At 37.1% G+C, this 18,829-nt stretch overlaps 1 protein-coding gene across 1 annotated transcript in view; it reads right to left on the bottom strand.

Annotated features, from left to right (window-relative positions):
• Positions 1-18,557, bottom strand: part of LRP1 (LDL receptor protein 1) — a 31,300-nt gene extending 12,743 nt beyond the window's left edge. Inside the window, exons 1-16 of the mRNA XM_080155359.1 lie at positions 18,408-18,557; positions 17,883-18,013; positions 16,486-17,373; positions 16,089-16,224; positions 15,457-15,657; positions 15,146-15,266; positions 14,732-14,902; positions 11,114-12,696; positions 9,980-10,097; positions 9,333-9,439; positions 7,773-9,081; positions 7,452-7,579; positions 5,445-5,593; positions 4,807-5,292; positions 1,717-4,386; positions 821-1,013 (exon numbers count right to left, since the gene is read on the bottom strand). Of these exons, the coding sequence (XP_080011485.1) occupies positions 821-1,013; positions 1,717-4,386; positions 4,807-5,292; positions 5,445-5,593; positions 7,452-7,579; positions 7,773-9,081; positions 9,333-9,439; positions 9,980-10,097; positions 11,114-12,696; positions 14,732-14,902; positions 15,146-15,266; positions 15,457-15,657; positions 16,089-16,224; positions 16,486-17,373; positions 17,883-18,013; positions 18,408-18,508 (8,492 nt within the window). The 5' untranslated portion in view covers positions 18,509-18,557. The remainder of the gene's footprint in view (positions 1-820; positions 1,014-1,716; positions 4,387-4,806; positions 5,293-5,444; positions 5,594-7,451; positions 7,580-7,772; positions 9,082-9,332; positions 9,440-9,979; positions 10,098-11,113; positions 12,697-14,731; positions 14,903-15,145; positions 15,267-15,456; positions 15,658-16,088; positions 16,225-16,485; positions 17,374-17,882; positions 18,014-18,407) is intronic.
• Positions 18,558-18,829: the final 272 nt, after the last annotated feature.

The following is an 18,829-nucleotide window of genomic DNA, read 5'->3' as shown; positions in this document are numbered from 1 at the left end:
TAGTAGCGAAGCTACTCTATAATTCCGAATGTCCGTCCGTCCCTCTGTCCGTAATGATTTGGGGGAAACGTAATTTTTAGGGAAGATTCCTTTGAAATATGCCCATCTAATCTATACATTGTTTTGTCCAATTGTCTGTTATTTGGGGTACTTGATCGATTCCTAGATTTTTAAGTTTTCGTTGTTTTCTTAAATCCTTTTCAAGATAGATGGCTGAAATTTTCAGGGATTAATTGATTTACATTCTACATATGTTAACCAAGTTTTATGAAGATTTGTTTATTAATTGGGGTGCTAGATAGATTCCTAGATTTTTAGGTTTTCAAGATTTTCTCTATTTCTATTCAGGATTGATGGCTGAAATCATCAAGGAATGATTATACCCAAATTTTACATATTTCTATAAAGTTTCATTAAGATTTGTCCATTAATTGCGGTGCTAGATCGATTCCTAGATTTTTAATTTTTCGTGATCTTAAAGGTTGCGTGATTTTAAAGGTTTCGTTATTTCATCAAGTTTAATGTTTATTGTATGACACTGCTCTTTAGTAAATTTTTTCCCGATATCCATTCATAATTTTTGAGCTTCGCTACTTATGGATGTTGTCACCCTTGTTTTGTCTGTAGCTTAAGATTTCGATAAATACTTAACCGACTGAGTTTCTCAATTCATATAAGCTTTACATAGGTCCCGATATGGTTTTAGGCTATTCAATTTGTAGATTTGATTCTATTTTTTGCTTTCGCTACACTTCGAATACAGAGCCCCATAATGCTAGGGACACAGCCACTAGATTCCAATAGAATGTTTAAATCTCACCTGTCACAAACCCAACCCGCGTTGATACACTTTCCATCGGCGCAGGCAAAAGTTCCATTTGGACAGATAGAATTCTGGTAGGATATGCTGGCACACATCTCCTCATCTGAGTTGTCCCAACAATCATCAACTCCATCACACTTCCATGAGGGAAGGATACACGCGGTTGTGTGCTCACACGGAATTAATTCTCCTAATAAAATGTCAAAGGAGTTAACAATTATTTTGGAATATACCTACTTTTTTCAAAATTGTTGATAAAAACTAAAAAACTATCGTAGCTTTGGCCTTTAAAGTCAGTGAGGGAGGGGACATTAAGCTGTTTATTACACTAGTCCCCAAAGTTTTTCAATTACGTTTTCTTATTCGCTATATTAACAACTTTATGGAATCAATTTAATTTCGATTGGTTGTTTCATTAAGTTGGGTGTTTATTTATTTTAACCAATAATCTACATAATGGGTAATTATGTGCATCATCTTTAGGGATGTATGTTACATCAATTTATCGGCCATTGTCTTATCCCTTTAGATCCCTCCTTAAAGTTCATAAAAAAAGCTTTCCTAAGGACTGTAGATAAGATTAATACAGAATTTTTTTTACTTTTACGGGACAAACAGCCATATCTAATTATGAATATAAAATAATTGTAGGTAAACAATATTTTTTTGAATTTTTAGACGATATTATTTCACATGTAAAATATTCAGGAAGTTTACGTAGACTGCAAATTAAACCGGTAACCAAAGTTTTATAACCACGATATCATATTAGTTGTCTGAAAAATTTTAAGTACTTTATTGAATTTTAGTTAATTTCTTATAAACTAGTAGTGGCCAATCTTTTCAACAAATAATTTTAGTGTTTTATATAAAAAGAATTGGTATAAACTGACCTATTTCATCCTCATCTACAGTATGAGCGGCCCTGGAGGCTGTGCAGTTTCTCGCTCCTTCACAATGTTTCTCATCACTGGCGTCAGGACAATCCTTCTCCAGGTTACAAACCTTATTCTTTGATATGCAGGGACCAATATTACACTTGAATTCATTTTCAGGATCTTTACAAGGACACAGTGTTTCGTCAGAAAAATCTCCACAGTTATCAATCCCATTGCACTTTAAGCTTTCTTTGATACATTTGCTGTTTGCGCATTTGAAAAAGTTTTTAGGACACTGTCGGAGCAAACAAAATTCTATGCGTTCATCTGATCCGTCCGGGCAGTGCTTTAGACCATCACAGGTTAACTCATAGGGAATACAAAAATTCTTGTTCGCTTCAGTGCTGGATCCTAAGCATTGAAATTGGTTTGCGTGGCAGCTGGCAATGGATGAAGTGCATCTGCGGCCGTCAGGCAACAAATGTCTGCCGGATAAGCAAGAACATGTCACTTTGCCAGGTCCTTCATCGTGGCAGATATCCTCACAGCCGCCATTAAGATAGCTGCAGCTTGAGGAATAACACTTGACTGGGTCGCTTGACACAGTTGCAAGTCCCATGGGGCGCATGATATTGTTCTTGATGACAACAGCATCCTCTCCAGAGAGTTTGTTGACACGCACCACACTGTGATTCTTCCAGTCAGTGTAGAATAATGAATCTCCATACACGGCTATATCAAACGGATGCTGTAGTATTGAACTGGCCACAATTTTACAGTTACCACCATCCAGGTCGCACATTTCAATTTTGTCCAACTGCGCGTCAGCCCAGAATAATCTTTGTATCTGGGTATCATATGTATTCTGTACGTCAATAGCTATTCCATTGGGCATTCGGATATCTTTGGTAATAATACTTTTCATGTCATAACCTGTTGAATAAGCTCTTTGAATTGATGGATTTTCCTTATTCCAATTTGTCCAGAATATTTGTTTTGTGCACATGTTGATATCAATACCTCTAGGCTTGTCCTCTGGTCGTAATTGAACCACAAGATCAACAATGTAAGGATGTCTGGCCATATCTATTTTCTTAATAGAGCTATCCCCTGCTGATGTCCAGTACAGGACATTACTAAGGCTGTCAAATGCAAGCCCTTCGGCAGAACCATGCAACGATAATATTTGACGAAGTCCGCTTCCGTTAAAGAAAACTGCACTAATAGATTCTGTATGAATGTCTGTGTAGTAAATTTCTTGCTGTTCATAATTGTAAGCAAGGCTTATCACATTTTTTAGATATGTAGTATTTTGAATTTTTGGAAACGGTTGATTGTCCGCGCTGTTTTGCTCCAATGACAAGCTTTCAATATAATGAACACCAGAGTAGATTAGGAATGCACTATAGTCGACACATGTGCGTCCGTCATCACCAAGCCTCTTGAAAGAACAATGGCACTTACCCTCCTCACCATTATAGAGACAAAGATGAGAGCAGAATGAATTGTTTGAGCAAGGATTATTTCCAATATCCGACTGCAAGCTAGGACTATACATTTTCAGATCCCATAGGCTTGTCCGGCCTCCTAGGTTACGCTTTACTACGTTTACTTCATCAGTAGCTCCGAGTTGAAAATAACTGATGCTTCCTCCCTTGTAATCAACATCTATCCACCATATTTTATCATCATAATAAGTCAGGGACACGGGTGATCTCACCATTTCACTCGACTTCGGCCTGAATGTTTCGTTTCTATCACCATCAAAGCTGATGCGTCCAAATGATTCACCATTAGATGCAAAATTGTACGTCAAGTAGATCCATTTTCCTTGCGGGTCAATACTAATATCTGACACAGAATTCATTTTCATATCTGTTGAGAGAATAGTCCTGTTAGTTCCATCCAGGTAGGCTTTCTCCAGCTTTGCAGCCGTTATATCCGTGTCAATCCAGAAGAGAAGACCATCCGCCGGGGATACCTCCAGGGAGGCCGGGCGTACAAGGTCTCCAGAAATGATGACTTTCCTGTGTTGACCGTCTATAGTGCACACTTCAATAACATCTGTTCTATCATCCGACCAGTAAATATTTCTGGCCACCCAATCAACGGCAAGACCAACAGGAGACTCCAGGTTGCTCAACAGTTTCTTTTTCCCTGATCCATCCCGCTTGACCCGCCATATTTCACCCACTCCATTATCCACCCAGAAGATCAGCTGTTCAGCGGCAAGATAATCTAAACCTGTAGCATGTCCTTCATTAGTTAGTGGGACAAGTATATCTTGGCGTTGTTTATCAATAGAAAGTCCCTGAACACGACCATCCGCTGCATACATTAGAAAATTATCAACAGGTCTACACTTGGTGTCATCAGCTTGGTCTATATAATATCCAATACTGCACATACATTTGATCTCCTCTTGGCTTACTGGTACACAAACATGTTCACATCCTCCATTCTTGTTTGAACATTCATTGCTCCCAGTCTGAGAGTCAGCATCGTAGATAACCAGAGCTAAAGGCTCTTTATCCAGTTTCTTTACCATTGTGTCGGTGTTGTTTAGATCTTTAGCAGTTATCGCCCAGGAATCTTCATGTGCACCGCCAAAGTAGAATGAATTATTGTAATACTTGAGAACTGTAATATTTGGGAATGTCACTTCAGGAACCTGGGAAACTTCACCTAAAAATACATTATGACATAACAAATAAAATAGGACTATGAAAAGAAAATGAAGTAGTGGGTTTCGTCGTATTTTCTCAGTAGCTTTTCTCCTATTTCTGGTCCCTGTGAGGGGACTCTAACACTGCGGAGACAATTTCCTAATCCTGCGGGGCAATAATCAACGTTTACCTAACCTAAAATAACCTATCAAAAGTTACTGCGAAAATACGACGAAACCCACTACCTACTTCGTTTTCTTTCCATGACCCGACATTATTAACAAGAACAACCAAAAAAAGACGGAATTTTAAATCAACGTTTTTTTCATTCCTAATAAGTGCATTTAAGCACTATTTCTTGCTTTCAATAAATTGTCCTATTTATCAAGAATAAAACAAAGATTAATTTCAATTTTTGTAAATAAACAAGCAGACTAACCTGTAATTAAATCATGTTTAAAGAGGCGCAAGTTATTAAGCCAGTAAAGAATATGTTTATCCACAGCATAAGTTAGATGTTGCAATATTGTCTTATCCTCTTTCATATCCTCTCCCCTGTCCACAGTATACAGACTCTGTTCATCCACTCCATCCATCCTGCTACTCTTCAGGCTCTCCTCTCCTGTCTCCATGTCAACCTCGTGCCAGAACATGACGCCCTTGTCCGGCACAACGACCAGGTCCATGGCTGTGGCCTGTAGATCTCGAATTTTGACCACCTTGGACCCGTCCAACTTGGCCGCGTATATTGTGCTGTGCCGGCGCCTGGTTCCATGGTTAACGCTGGTGTAGTAGATTGTGTTGGACATCCAATCCAGGCACACGCCGCCAGCTTCGATGTTAAGATTGGCGGAGTCATCGTCAATGTCCTGGGGCTGCTGCGACGGCGGCTGTCCTGCAGTTTCGGTTCTGCTCAGATTGGGAACTTTTTTTTATGAGTGTAAATAAATCTATACAGTTTAAGTCATATTTTTGTAACTGTATGAATCAAAATATTTTAACTGAAAAAAATGTTATCGTCAATCTATACCTAATTTGCGCAACGAAATTACATTATACGTCATTTAACGCAAAAACAAAAGTTCCCATTCCTTTCAATTTCATAGCTGCTGACGTCAATGATTATATCTGCCTCGTTTGAATTTCCATGCAGCTTCACACGTCTAATGACACGGTTGTGCGGCCAGCTGATACCAGCTATGTCCAACCAAAACACTTCTTTTGTGCTGAAAATAATAATTCTATTAGGTATCAATAGATTCATATGATACGCTTAAGCGCGCATGGGAGAGAAATTGGTCTGTATAATTATATCCTAATACAGATTCCTAAAATTTAAAAAAATTCTTTCTTAAAAACTTTGGATACTTTTATTAAAGGATGCCTGCAAGAAATACCAAGCTTTAACTGCTGAAAGACTGCCACAAGTAGACCCAATACCCCAAATTTAAAGCCTTCAGCTTCAATAACAAAAAAGTTCTAGGCATTTCAAAATAGCATTTTATGTACAATGTAATTTTTGAAAGATTTCCAATGCTCATAAAAGAAAAAACAATATTAAATTACGTCGCCTAGACACAAAATTATAACCTTATCTTTGTCAGAAACTTAGATTGCCGGTAACTGATTGCATTTTTACAATAAAAACACCACATTTCATAGTCAAAATCTATGAAAAAATTCGATTTATATTGCATTTTTAAACGAAAATCATAGCGGAAACAAAGGTGGAAACTAACACAAGCTCAGCTGTGATTGGTTGTTAAGTTGATTTAGCCTTCTGATTGGCTACAGTACACTCGGTACAACGCAAGTTAAACTTAATTTTCTTTAATGATTTTGAATATAAAAATGGGTATTTTTATTGTAAAAATATAAGAGAAGGGGGGTTAATGCAACCATCTCGTAATCAATGTATAAATGGCACTTAAAATTCGAATTTTGATCTGAAATTTTGCATGAGTAATCCTTGGTAGGTCTATTTTCCCTAAATCGAAAAAAAAGTTGAAAAAGTAACGGCTAACGGCTCAGCCGTTTAGCCGTTTTTTGGCTATTTTTAGGGCAAATCTGTCATAAATTACGTAGAAATCAACTTTTTGAAACATATTTTTGCTTTAAATCATGTGAAATGATACAAAAAAAAACATTTTTTAGATTTCTAGTACCAGCAACTACCGGCTAGAACCGTTTGAAAACGTTTTGGATCGGAAAAGAGCATTATGTGGAGAGGTTTCGTGATGGATTTCGCTTGAAAATACCCAACAAATGGCTAAACGGATGAGCCGCCAGCCGTTAGCCGCTACTTTTCCAACTTTTTGTTCGATTTAGGGAAAATAAACCTACCAAGGATTACTCATGCAAAATTTCAGATAAAAATTCGAATTCTAAGTGCCATTTATACATTGATTACGAGATGGTTGCATTAACCCCCCCCCGGGCCCCCCCCCCCCTTAGTTACTGGAAACCTAAATTTATGACAAAAATAGGCTTATAATTTTGTTTCTAGGCCACGTAGTTTAATTTCAAAGTTTTCAACATGAGCATTGCAATTCTTTCAAAATTTTCATTGTACATAAAATGTAATTTAAAATGCCTAGAACTTTTTTGTTATAGAAGCTGAAGGCTTAAAATTTGGGGTATTTGGTCTACTTGTGACAGTCTTTCAGCAGTTAAAGCATGGTATTTCTTGCAGGCTTCCTTTAATACGGTTATTTTTTTAACCTTCTAAGCAGTGAGGGAATAAAAATACATATCAATTATGTATGGTTCAAGACCGATATTGATCCATTTAAAATTGATCACTTTCTGAGCCGTAAAGGAATAGTTATATATCACATAGTATTATAGACAGCTTTCTGCGGATATCAAAATGAAAAATTTTAAGATTAAGACCAATTTTGTTGGCCCCTAGTGGCCGAAGGCCGGACTAACAAAACTGGTAGTTATTAATTTTATGATTTTTATTTTAATATTCGTGAAAATGGTCTGTAATACGAGGCTATACATTTACTATGGCTGAGAACAGGTTCTAATCCAGCGGATAATAATCGGTTTCGAGGCTATACTGGAAAAACTATTGCATACCTTGCGCTGAACTCCAAATGTTTTGGGTGAACAATATTTGGAAATAGAATTGGGGGTATGAGATGATGGTAGGGCCGAGTCATTTCAACTCCTCGTAATTCATTCTTTATGGAATACAACATCATAACCTAAAATTATAATACTATTTCAAAATTCGACAAAAAAAGTTGCTTCAAAATTTTCAAGTTTGTGATTGCTTCTTTTAAAGGTACATAAACTTTTTTTCTTTTTTTGTGGACAACAAAATAATTTCTTATGAAAATATTAGGTAGGTAATTTCTTTAGTTTTTTTTATGCTTAAAATATTCTTAGGAAAAGTACCTTAGTTTTTTCACAGTTCTTGTTATCAGCTGATATTTTCATGATATTCGGACAGGCACAGCTAGCAGTAAAGTTTGCTCCCAGCAGGCAGATATGAGAGCAACCTCCATTATCCTTTTCGCACGGATGCTGCTTGGATAATTTTGGCTGCAGGGAAGAATGCACAACCTTGATGGCAAAGGGGCGCGTGACAGTCTTGTCCATGACTGTGATGTCAGACCCATTCCATCTGTTTGCCCGCAGGATCTGATTAGACCTCCAGTCAGTCCAGTAAAATAAGGACTCATAAATGGCAATATCAAACGGGTGACTCATGTATTTGTGCCCCCGGCTGATTTCTCTATGATCAGATCCATCATAGAATGTAGTATGTATAGAATCACTACGTGCATCAATCCAGTAAATTCGCTTCACAACATAATCCAGCGCTAATCCATTAGGCCAGGCTCCATCATACTTGGACACATCATAAACAATCCTGTGCTCAGTTTCATCTCCATCCATTGGATACGCATGGATGCTTGCCTTTCCATCAACCCAGTCGGAACAGAACATTAATCCTTCCTCAGGATCAAGAATCAAATATCTTGGATTCTCCATTCCTTTGGACACTAAAGTTGTCCTGAATTTTCCCTCCAGCGTGGCCACCTCAATCTGTCCAAATACGGAGTCAATCCAGTACAAGTTTTTGCCAACCCAATCCACAGCAAGTCCCTCGGCTCGAGCTCTGCCGATAAAAACAATACAACGGACATTTGTAACAAGATCCTCACTTAGAATGCCGCTGTAAATACAACCATCGGTTAGATCAGTCCAGAAAAGCGTGGTTATTGTTCCATCTAGATAAAAGTCAAGTGCTACAGTTGTTTTGAGATTTGACATTAGGGTTTTGATAACTCCTGTTGTGCTGTTAATCGCTTTGAGTTGTCTCCTTACTGTATAAACAATGAGAGGATCAGTTAAATCCTTGCTTCTACACGTGCGCTTGTCTGACAACAGAAAGTAATCTTCATGACAATAGCATTTATGTTGTGCAGGCGAGATCTGAGTACAAAACTGTGAGCACGTGCCCCACTGGCTGCAGGGCTCCAGCTCTGTACAGTTGACACGCGAGGCATCCAGGTGCATTCCAGCCGGGCATCCACACCTGTGCCCGTCTGGGGAGTTGTAGCAGGTGTGGGAGCATTCAATAGATAGTGAGGCACAATCATTGTTCGAACAGAGAAGTCCTTCGTCTGATCCGTCTAAGCATTCAGACCTGTAGTTGCAGAGTTTTGCAGGGTCAAGACATTGAGGTTCAAATTCATCTAATTTTTTGTTGTTGTATATTTTACCATTTCAAGCAATTTTCAAGAGAATTATTAAAAAACAAGATTAGTTTTCATAAAAAATATGTTTAAATCATTACCTACTGAATAATATATCAAAAGAATGAGTTAAAAATTTCATTGTGAGACTTGAAATTAAATTCTATAGCTGAAAAACGACCAATTTTATATGTTTAAACCCTATACTAAAAAAGGCAATTTTTTTTAAAAATCTACTAAAATATACATTCCTGACTGGTGATCACATTGAAAGTATGGGTAGATACATTGGAATTCATGTTTACAATCATTTTCATCAGAATTATCTTCACAGTCATCTCTACCATCACACTTCTTGTCCTAAAAGTGAAAACACAGTTGTTAAATCTTGTCAAAAAACACAACAGAATTTGTTTACCATTTGCTTTTATGTGTTCATATCATATAACACATATTTATCCCATCCTATGCTTAATTCCTATTAATAAAGAAAAAGGAGGATATCTTATAAATTAAACTATTTCTACATCCTTATATAAAAGCAACAGGATGTCTTTTAACCGCATATAGAACCAAGGAAGGTTTACACAATTTTGTTGGAGGGTACCTCCTCCCTCAGAAGAGAAATCTCCATGGAAAAAATATTCCACCCATATAAAAAATGAAAAGTGGATGGTGTTTAGAGTTCGATAATGTAAATTCTAATAATAGTAGGAAGGGCGGGGGAATTAGACTTTAAATTATAGTGGAACCCTAATTTTTACAAACCCATTCTCTCATTCGTTAGCTTAAAAACTTAAGAGGTTACAAGCTGTATTTATTACAAATGGGGATGTACACCAATTTATCATCCATTGTCTTATCCCTTAAGATCCCTGGATATAAGAAGGTGAAAGGTACCTTGTGAATACACTGATGTCCAGTTGTGCAGGCAAACTGTTCTGGTCCACACGTGATGCTGCAATTATTCTCGTCTGATCCATCCAAACAATCCGAGCTTCCATCACACATGTATTTCCTAATAAAACAAGGATGTACAATTCTGTAAAACATTGGATATAGAATATACGTGGTTAAATTCGGCAGATGTAAGTTTGCCAGGAGAAACGATTTTATTGTCATTTATACAGTTTGCCATAAATACATCCATTGCACTAGCAAAAATACACCCACTGTAAATTTGCTGGATGTGTAAATTAAGGCGGGTTGATTTCCAACTTTTTGGGAATTTCACATTTTTTCACATTGGCAAGGGTTACTGGGCCAATATAATACCCTGTGAAATTTGAAAGAAGTTTTTTAATCCAAAAACAACTTGCGCGCGGGGGTTATAAAATGTGCCCGCCCCCTTATAAAACCAAAAATTGAAATTCCTTCAAACACAGGCATGTTGCATATCAAAATGACCGCATTGAAATGCTGATTACAGATCTGAAAACCGTTTTGAAAAAATTGATTCAGTCTGAAATGAAAATTTTGATTAAATCAGCCTTTTTAGGTACTTAATGAGCTCTTATTCGAACTAGGAGCAATATTTTTCAAAACGGCTTTCAGATTCATAATCAGCATTTCAATGCGGTCATTTTGATATGCAACGTGCCTGTGTTTGAAGGAATTTCAATTTTTGGTTTTATAAGGTGGTGGGCACTTTTTATTCCCCCCCGCGCGGCCGTTGTTTTTGGATTAAAAAACCTGTTTCAAGTTTCACAGGGTTTTATATAGGCCCAGTAACCCTTGCCAATGTGAAAAAATGTGAAATTCCAAAAAAGTTGGAAATCAACCCGCCTTAGTGTAAATGGCAGTCACATATTCAGTGTCCTTTGAAAAGCTTTTCTTAAATCATTCGGTTCAGAAGTCAGCGGGACCTTAACGGACAAATGAAAAAAACTTGCCACTTCACATAATAGAATTAAAGAGAGCTAAAAATTTACATGTACATTAGCTTATTATAAGCGGGTAATAGGGAACTCATTGACCTAGATTTTTTTGATTGCTTTGCCACGTGTGGAGGAAATATGAATCTAATAATAATACCTGGGAAGACAAGTACCATCCCCACATGAAAACTCCTTGCTCTGGCAGATAGTTGGCACCTCGTCAGGACAATCTCTCTCATCTTCTCCATCAGGACAATCCTTTGGGCCGTTACACGTCACGTTGCCAGGTATACACGTCATATCAATTGAGCAAAGAAAATAATCTTCCGGACAATATCCAGGACAACCCGCCTCGTCGGAACCATCCATACAGTCAACTTCGCCGTCGCATTTGTACAGCTCTGGAAAACAACGGTAGGCATCGCACTTGAATTGATTAGTCAGACAGGTGACGTTGAAACAGCCTAGATGCTCATCGCTGCCGTCCTCACAATCAGCCACTCCGTTGCATTCGTCCTCCTTGGGCACACAAAGACCATCAACAACACATTGGAAATGATTGTCAGGCTGGCATGTAATGTTTGCACACCTGTCTTTAAGCTCATCACTTCCATCCATACAGTCTCGGTCCCCGTCACACAGCCAGTCCTCCTCAATGCACTGATGATGATCTTTGCACATGAACTGGTTTTCTAAGCACACCTTCTCATGGCAGACCTTGGGGGCTTCGTCAGCCCCGTTCTCACAATCCTCAGTGAGGTCACACAAATGTTTTCTATCAATACAATGGCCAGGATTTCCTGGACACAAAAATTCTGCCTCTGTACAAACTGGATCAGTGGCGTTTGGATTCTTGGTACAGGAAATTTGATCGTCCTGCAGGCTGTAACCATCCATACAGGAACAGATTCCAGCACCTGGAGTCAAAAGACACAATTGGATGCATTCTAATGAATCACACGCGGAGCTAACTTTCTTCTGTTTACCAGCAGTATAAACCTTAATTTCAAATAATTGCGGCAAATCTTTGGCTTTCGCTGACGTTTTGTTGGTTTCCAAATCATGATTTATTATGTTTCCATTGATGAATTCCGTCCAGAACAAGGATTGTTTATAAAGGGTTAAACCATAAGGTCTTGATACAAATTGTCCACTCATAACCACAGTTTTTCTTTCAATAACAGTAATCTTATCATACACTATTTGTATCTTCAAACTTTCTATTCTATTCAAAGATGTATCTGACCAATACAACTTGTTATTCTCATAATCAAAGGTCAATCCATTCGGCCATGTAAGATCACTTCCGACTATTTGTTCCACATTACTTCCGTCCATCCATCCAGCAAATATGGCTGCCTGGTTGGTTGGTCCCGCCTCTTTGTCACTCCAGGTTGACCAGAACAGATAGGCCAGTCGCGGCTCTACAACCAGGGAACGCACATTTGTTGTATTTTGACGGATAAGAGTCTGTTTATATTCTGGTTTATCCAGAGAAGCGACATAGATCGCCTGCAGACCCTCGTCTGTCCAATAAATGTTTCTAGCCACCCAATCCACAGATAGACCCTCAACTTTATTTAATCCTTCTGTGATAAAATCTTCCTTGATCGGTTTGGCTTGGAACAATTTTACTCGTTCAATTTTCAGGCTTTGTGAGTCAGCAAAGTAAAGATACTGTGATTTTAGGTCAAAATCCATTGTTGTGGGCCGAACAACTCCAGATATAGGAACCATCACCTGAAATATTGTACGTTTATAAGTTAAATAGGGCCATTTTTTCACGCAATTTCTATTTAACACAAATATAATCATAGTCGAATTGTGGTCAAAAATAAAGAAATGGACAAGCTAGGGCCACTCGAAAAATGGTTATTGGACTGTGCAGCTACCCTATACAATAATTTAATCTTGTCTAACCTTAAAAAAGGACTTAAGGACTTGCCTCTCACCTTCCCCCCAGGTGTTTTTTTTTATAATTAGGAAGATGGGTAGGCCACGGTTATGTGTTTCAGTTAGTGCCCCCAATACATACCTATGATTTGTTAAAAAGCCCTCAATGACGGTATGACAATACTAATAGAAAGAATAAATCTCTTTTTTTAAAACTCAAATCAAAGGAGGGTGGATGAAGTTTGATCAACTAGAAACCATAATGCATTGTCGCAATTTCAAAATTATCGATGGATATAGAGAATACGTGGATATATTGACGCAAGGAAAAGGGGGGGGGGGAAAATGTGGTGACTCGTGCCACGACATACCAGCAATTTTATTTTGGGTGCTACTCCCTTAGTTTTAGAGATAATTGGGTGAAATCTTTTGGGCTGGGTCACTAATTACCCCAACTAGAGGTATCTTTCAAAAAAAACGGCGGCGGGTCCGCCGCTCCCGCCGTTCGCCGCCATTTTCCGCCGCCGCCAAAAAAAAATTTTTTATTGCATTTCTCGCCGAATTAGGCAATTTGGAATCATTTGAGACCATGTTATTTTTTTCAAAAATTTTTCCCCTTATAACCAACCCTGCGGGGGGACTTAGTCATTTTTTTTCAAATTCTCGTTTATCAAGGTATATCTTAAATTCAGTGCCTCTCCTAAGCTTTTAAAGATATTGAGACAAAACCTTTTGAGGTAGATCAGTAAAAAATATTTAAATAAAAAATGGCGGCGGTACCGCCGCTCCCGCCGTCCACCGCCATTTTCCGCCGCCGCCAAAAAATTTTTTATTGCATTTCTCGCCGAATTAGGCAATTTGGAATCATTTGAGACCATATTATTTTTTTCAAAAATTTTTCCCCTTACAAGCCGTCCTGTGGGCGGCGGAAAATGGCGGTGGATGGCGGGAGCGGCGGTATCGCCGCCATTTTTTATTCAAATATTTTTTTGCTGATCTACCTCAAAAGATTTTGTTTCAATATCTTTAAAAGCTTAGGAGAGGCACTGAATTTAAGATATACCTTAATAAACGAGAATTTGAAAAAAATGACTGGAGTCCCCCTGCAGGGTTGGTTATAAGGGGAAAAATTTTTGAAAAAAATAACATGGTCTCAAATGATTCCAAATTGCCTAATTCGGCGAGAAATGCAATAAAAAAAATTTTGGCGGCGGCGGCGGAAAATGGCGGTGGACGGCGGGAGCGGCGGTACCGCCGCCATTTTTTATTTAAATATTTTTTACTGATTTACCTCAAAAGGTTTTGTCTCAATATCTTTAAAAGCTTAGGAGAGGCACTGAATTTAAGATATACCTTGATAAACGAGAATTTGAAAAAAATGACTAAGTCCCCCTGCAGGGTTGGTTATAAGGGGAAAAATTTTTGAAAAAAATAACATGGTCTCAAATAATTCCAAATTGCCTAATTCGGCGAGAAATGCAATAAAAAAAATTTTTTTGGCGGCGGCGGAAAATGGCGGCGAACGGCGGGAGCGGCGGACCCGCCGCCGTTTTTTTTGAAAGATACCTCTAGTTGGGGTAATTAGTGACCCAGCCCAAAAGATTTCACCCAATTATCTCTAAAACTAAGGGAGTAGCACCCAAAATAAAATTGCTGGTATGTCGTGGCACGAGTCACCACATTTTCCCCCCCCCCTTTGTCGTCAATTTTAGTTGATAACATGGACTTCCTTTCTTGGTCAGTTCGTTCATACATTCATACAGTAGGAGGGGAGGGGATGATTTAAAAGCGTGGATTGGGTTATCGTTAATTTAACCAGATGCGATTATCACGTGAAATCTGTTGCAACATCCAAGCAATAATATATCGCCTAAATTATCACCTCAGAAAGTGGATCATCAATATCAAGGCCGCGGATCATTCCCGGATTCTGTTGACCAACCAGCAAGATATTCTTGTTTCTGGACAATTTACATTTGGATCGTTTGTCCAACTGATAGCCTGGTCGACATATACACTTGTAGTACGGTGACGTAGACAGCGGGATACAAAACTAAAAGAAATAAAAAGTCATAGTACAAGTTTTTAGGTATAATTTTTAGGTAGGTATAAAAAATCTTAAATTGAAAAAAAACAAGTAAACTTAAGAAAAATTTAGTAGTTTGAATTTACTAGATATATCATTTATTTATAAATTACAGTAAGTTTTCTATATAAAAATCTATTTTAGTTAAATGAGTCTAGATGTGGTGATAACTTAAATTGTCACCTAGGTATGTGAAAAAATATAACTTACATGTGAACATGGCTGTTGTTTGGTACATGGGTGAGCATCCACAGTTATATTTGTGTACAGAGGCTGTTTCATTCGGTGATACACAGACACGGAATAAGGTCTGGACTTGAATTTCTTTAACCTAAAAAAATAAATCAATACTTTCATTATCCTCTTTTGTAAGAAAATTGCATCAAATAAAAAGTGTACCTAGTAAAAAATAAACTATAAAATAATACTAAAAATAATTAATTATCGAATAAAAAGAGATGGTTTCAGTTTTGAAGTAACTCTGTTTTAAAATTAATTTTGTGTTGAAAAAGTAAACTTACACATCTATTTTCTGTGGGTTCCTGCGATCAAAACTGACGAGTGTGTTATCATTTCCAAGGGTGGCGTAGACAGTGGTCTGCATCAAGGACAGAGAGGTCAGGGAGTTGAGTGTGAAAGATTGGTAGATGGTCTTCCTATTGCCGCCATCATAGTCACATCTCTCCACGTGATTAAGATATGTGTCTACCCAATAGACATGTCTAAAACGATGAAAATGGTTAGATTTGCATGAATCACGCAAGAAATCTTGTCTGTTAAAGATCTTTTAATTTTAAGTGATGTGGTGCAGCTAAACGGCTGAAAGTACATGTCATGCCCGCACAAAGAGTTAAGCAGAATAAGAAGGCCTATAAATAATATGGAATAGCCAAGATCAAATGCTGCACAGAGAAAGCTTCACTGAAGAAAAAATTATGTGCACGACAAAATAACTTTGCATTAATAAGTAATGACTCTTCCAGATTATATGTAGGCCTTATTTTGTGCGAACATAATCAATACGCTCCACCGCATTGCCGTTCGCAGCCTTTAAAGTTCATAGTTTTTTGGAGATAATAGTTACTAGGAACATTTTACCGTGAACTGCACTAGATCAATTTTAATTATCTGAGAAAGATTAAAAACACTTTACCTGTTTGGATAGTCTAAAGTAGGACAGTCTGGATAGATTATTTTTGTATCTGCAATTATCTTCCTTTTAGAACCATCTAGCAGTGATCTCTCTAATTTTGCGGGAGCTGAACCACTGCTAATTACGAACATAAAACCTAAAAACAAAAAAAGAATAAAAAAGTTGTTAACTATTAAGAATACTAAGAAAATAGTATCTAATGTTTTTTATCTTAGTTTAGCAAAAGTCGTAGCAAAAGTGAGCCAATAAACATTTGCTAGGTACTTAATACAGATAAATTTTGGCATAAAATCATAGTGTTTATTTTCTACGATCTAGAGGTCATAATAATTTTGGTATTACGACATGATCCATGTAAATCAATTACCTTTTATAAGGACCGACTAAAATTAATTACCTGCAGATGGATCGAGTGCAACACCACGGGGTTTATTCCTCTTTGTAACAAAGATTGCCCTACAAAACTGTTCAGTACCCTGAACGCGACACAGGAACACGGTCTCTTTAGATTCATCCACATAGTACCAGTTTCCTGTCGACCAGTCCAGCGCAATTTTATCAACACTGGAGTAGGGAATCATGTCTGGCACGGGCAATATCCAGCCCTGTTTCATGTCTAACTGGGCACATTGCATACTTGATGGAGTGGACCTTGATGATCTGGCTGGTGTGGAGGTGTGAGAAATCCAGCACATTGACTTGTTTCTATGGTTGAAATCTAATGCGTATGAGTCCAACGCGCTAATTCTGTTAATCTGTTCCCCATCCATTTTTAAATGCAAGATTGATTCAGCAGTAGAAATTAATAGGGATGTAGGCTCTGAAGGCGGGTCGTTGATGGCAAGACAAGTTGAGGGCGGAATCATTTTATATCCTGGCATACAGGTACAGTTATATGTACCCGGAAGGTTTATACACATCTGATCGCAAGGCTCGTTTACAGCACACTCATTAATATCCTTGCATAATGTGCCTAGGGCTTCTTGACCTTCTTCACAAAAGCACGAGGCACCCTTCCACGTCATTCTACAATCATATGAACAATTTACTTGCAGGCATTCTTTCGCCTCACAAAATGGCCCTTCGTCTGAATTGTCTGAACAATCCAGCTTTCCATCACAGTGCTGGAGGATGGGCAGACAGGTACCATCCTTGCAGGGCAGCTGACCGCCAGGACAGGGGGAATCCTTGCCGCACAACTCTGGATCTTCGTCTGAACTGTCGATACCCTCCCCGCCACAGTCAATTTCATGATCACACATAAAATCTTGCAGTATACATTTGCCTGAACACAAATAATAAAAATGTATTACCTAAAATAAGTAAAAACGCCATAGCCCAGGTTTATGCTGGTCTTAAAACGAATTGAAAACCCACGACTTTATTCGATGAAAATAAGTTCTTTTTACAGTCAGATACTTTGTACGTTTGTGGGGAATGCATTGGCTCATAAATATGTAAAACTTATTGTTATACATTTGTGGTATTCAGCCAAAAGATTGAACTAAAAAGTACTTGTTGTCTTATGGGAGTAACTTTAACATGTTCCCGGGGCGTTTGGAAAGAAAAGATATTAATGCTCTTCTCTAGATTATTGCTGGGCTTTTGGATTTAACGTTACAGTGCAAATCATGCTTATCAGAAGACAATTCATGTAACTTGTTATATATTTATCTATTAGTCTGTCTGTCAAGATAAAGTGAGATTTTCGTTAAGGCTATGCATTCTAAAAGATAAACTTATTGGTCATAACATGGTTGTAAGCATAAAAAAACAACCCAAAATAACGTATACCTGTCTTTTTACATTGAAACTGGCGTGGCTGGCAGGATACCGGAGGACAGGATTCTGGTTCATCTGAACCATCTACACAGTCAGGCACTCCATCACAATAATAACTCTGAGACACACACGATGTCCCATCACTAAATCAAAATAAAACATACAAAACATGGTTTAAATTATATTTTTTTTAGGTTTTTTAAAAACTTAATATTTTATTAATACTAGAAGTAAAAGTTTGCAAATATACGTTTTACTTATCTACAAAAAAAAACGTTTATTTATAAACGATTTAAAAAAAACCGTTTATTTATAAACGATTTAAACTTTTAAACTTATACATTTCACATATTTATTGCCAGCAATATACAAATAGTATAAAGAAATCTATTTTTCAATTATGTTTAACAAAAACTTACATCCTAAATTGAAAGAGGAATTATAAAATTATCATAATTTAAATTTGTATTACATATAAAAATATCAATACTTTTATGTTACAGGTAAGAATTATTTTTAATAATATAATATATATACCTGCATGCAAATTGTGTTTCTAAACATTCTAGACCTTTTGCCTGACATATAGCTTCACATATGAATATTAAAAATATAAACAATAGTTTGTAACTAAACATTTTTACAGTCACAGATTGTATCCAAATTTTTCACAAATATTCATCTTTTAATCCTGAAAAAGTTATATTTTTATTAACATAAAGTCTTCACCAAAAGTGTAAAATAAATGACAATTTTCCATGTGAAAACGTTTAAATGTCAACAATTAATGGAATAGTTCTTGATTAATATTAATGTCATGAAAATAAAAAAAATATATTTTAAAGATTCATGTAAAAATAAGTCATAAAGACATCCTATAAATTAGAGAAAATTAGCTGTAAAAGCTAAAATTTCATACAATTATTTCAATTAATTTATAATCATTAAAACATAAATGA

Source organism: Acartia tonsa, chromosome 4 (genome assembly GCF_053477335.1).
Source record: "Acartia tonsa isolate MP-2025a chromosome 4, ASM5347733v1, whole genome shotgun sequence".
Classification (NCBI taxonomy): Eukaryota; Metazoa; Arthropoda; class Copepoda; order Calanoida; family Acartiidae; genus Acartia; species Acartia tonsa.
The sequence above is the reverse complement of the archived record's forward strand: the minus strand, read 5'-3'. Positions and strand labels throughout refer to the sequence as shown.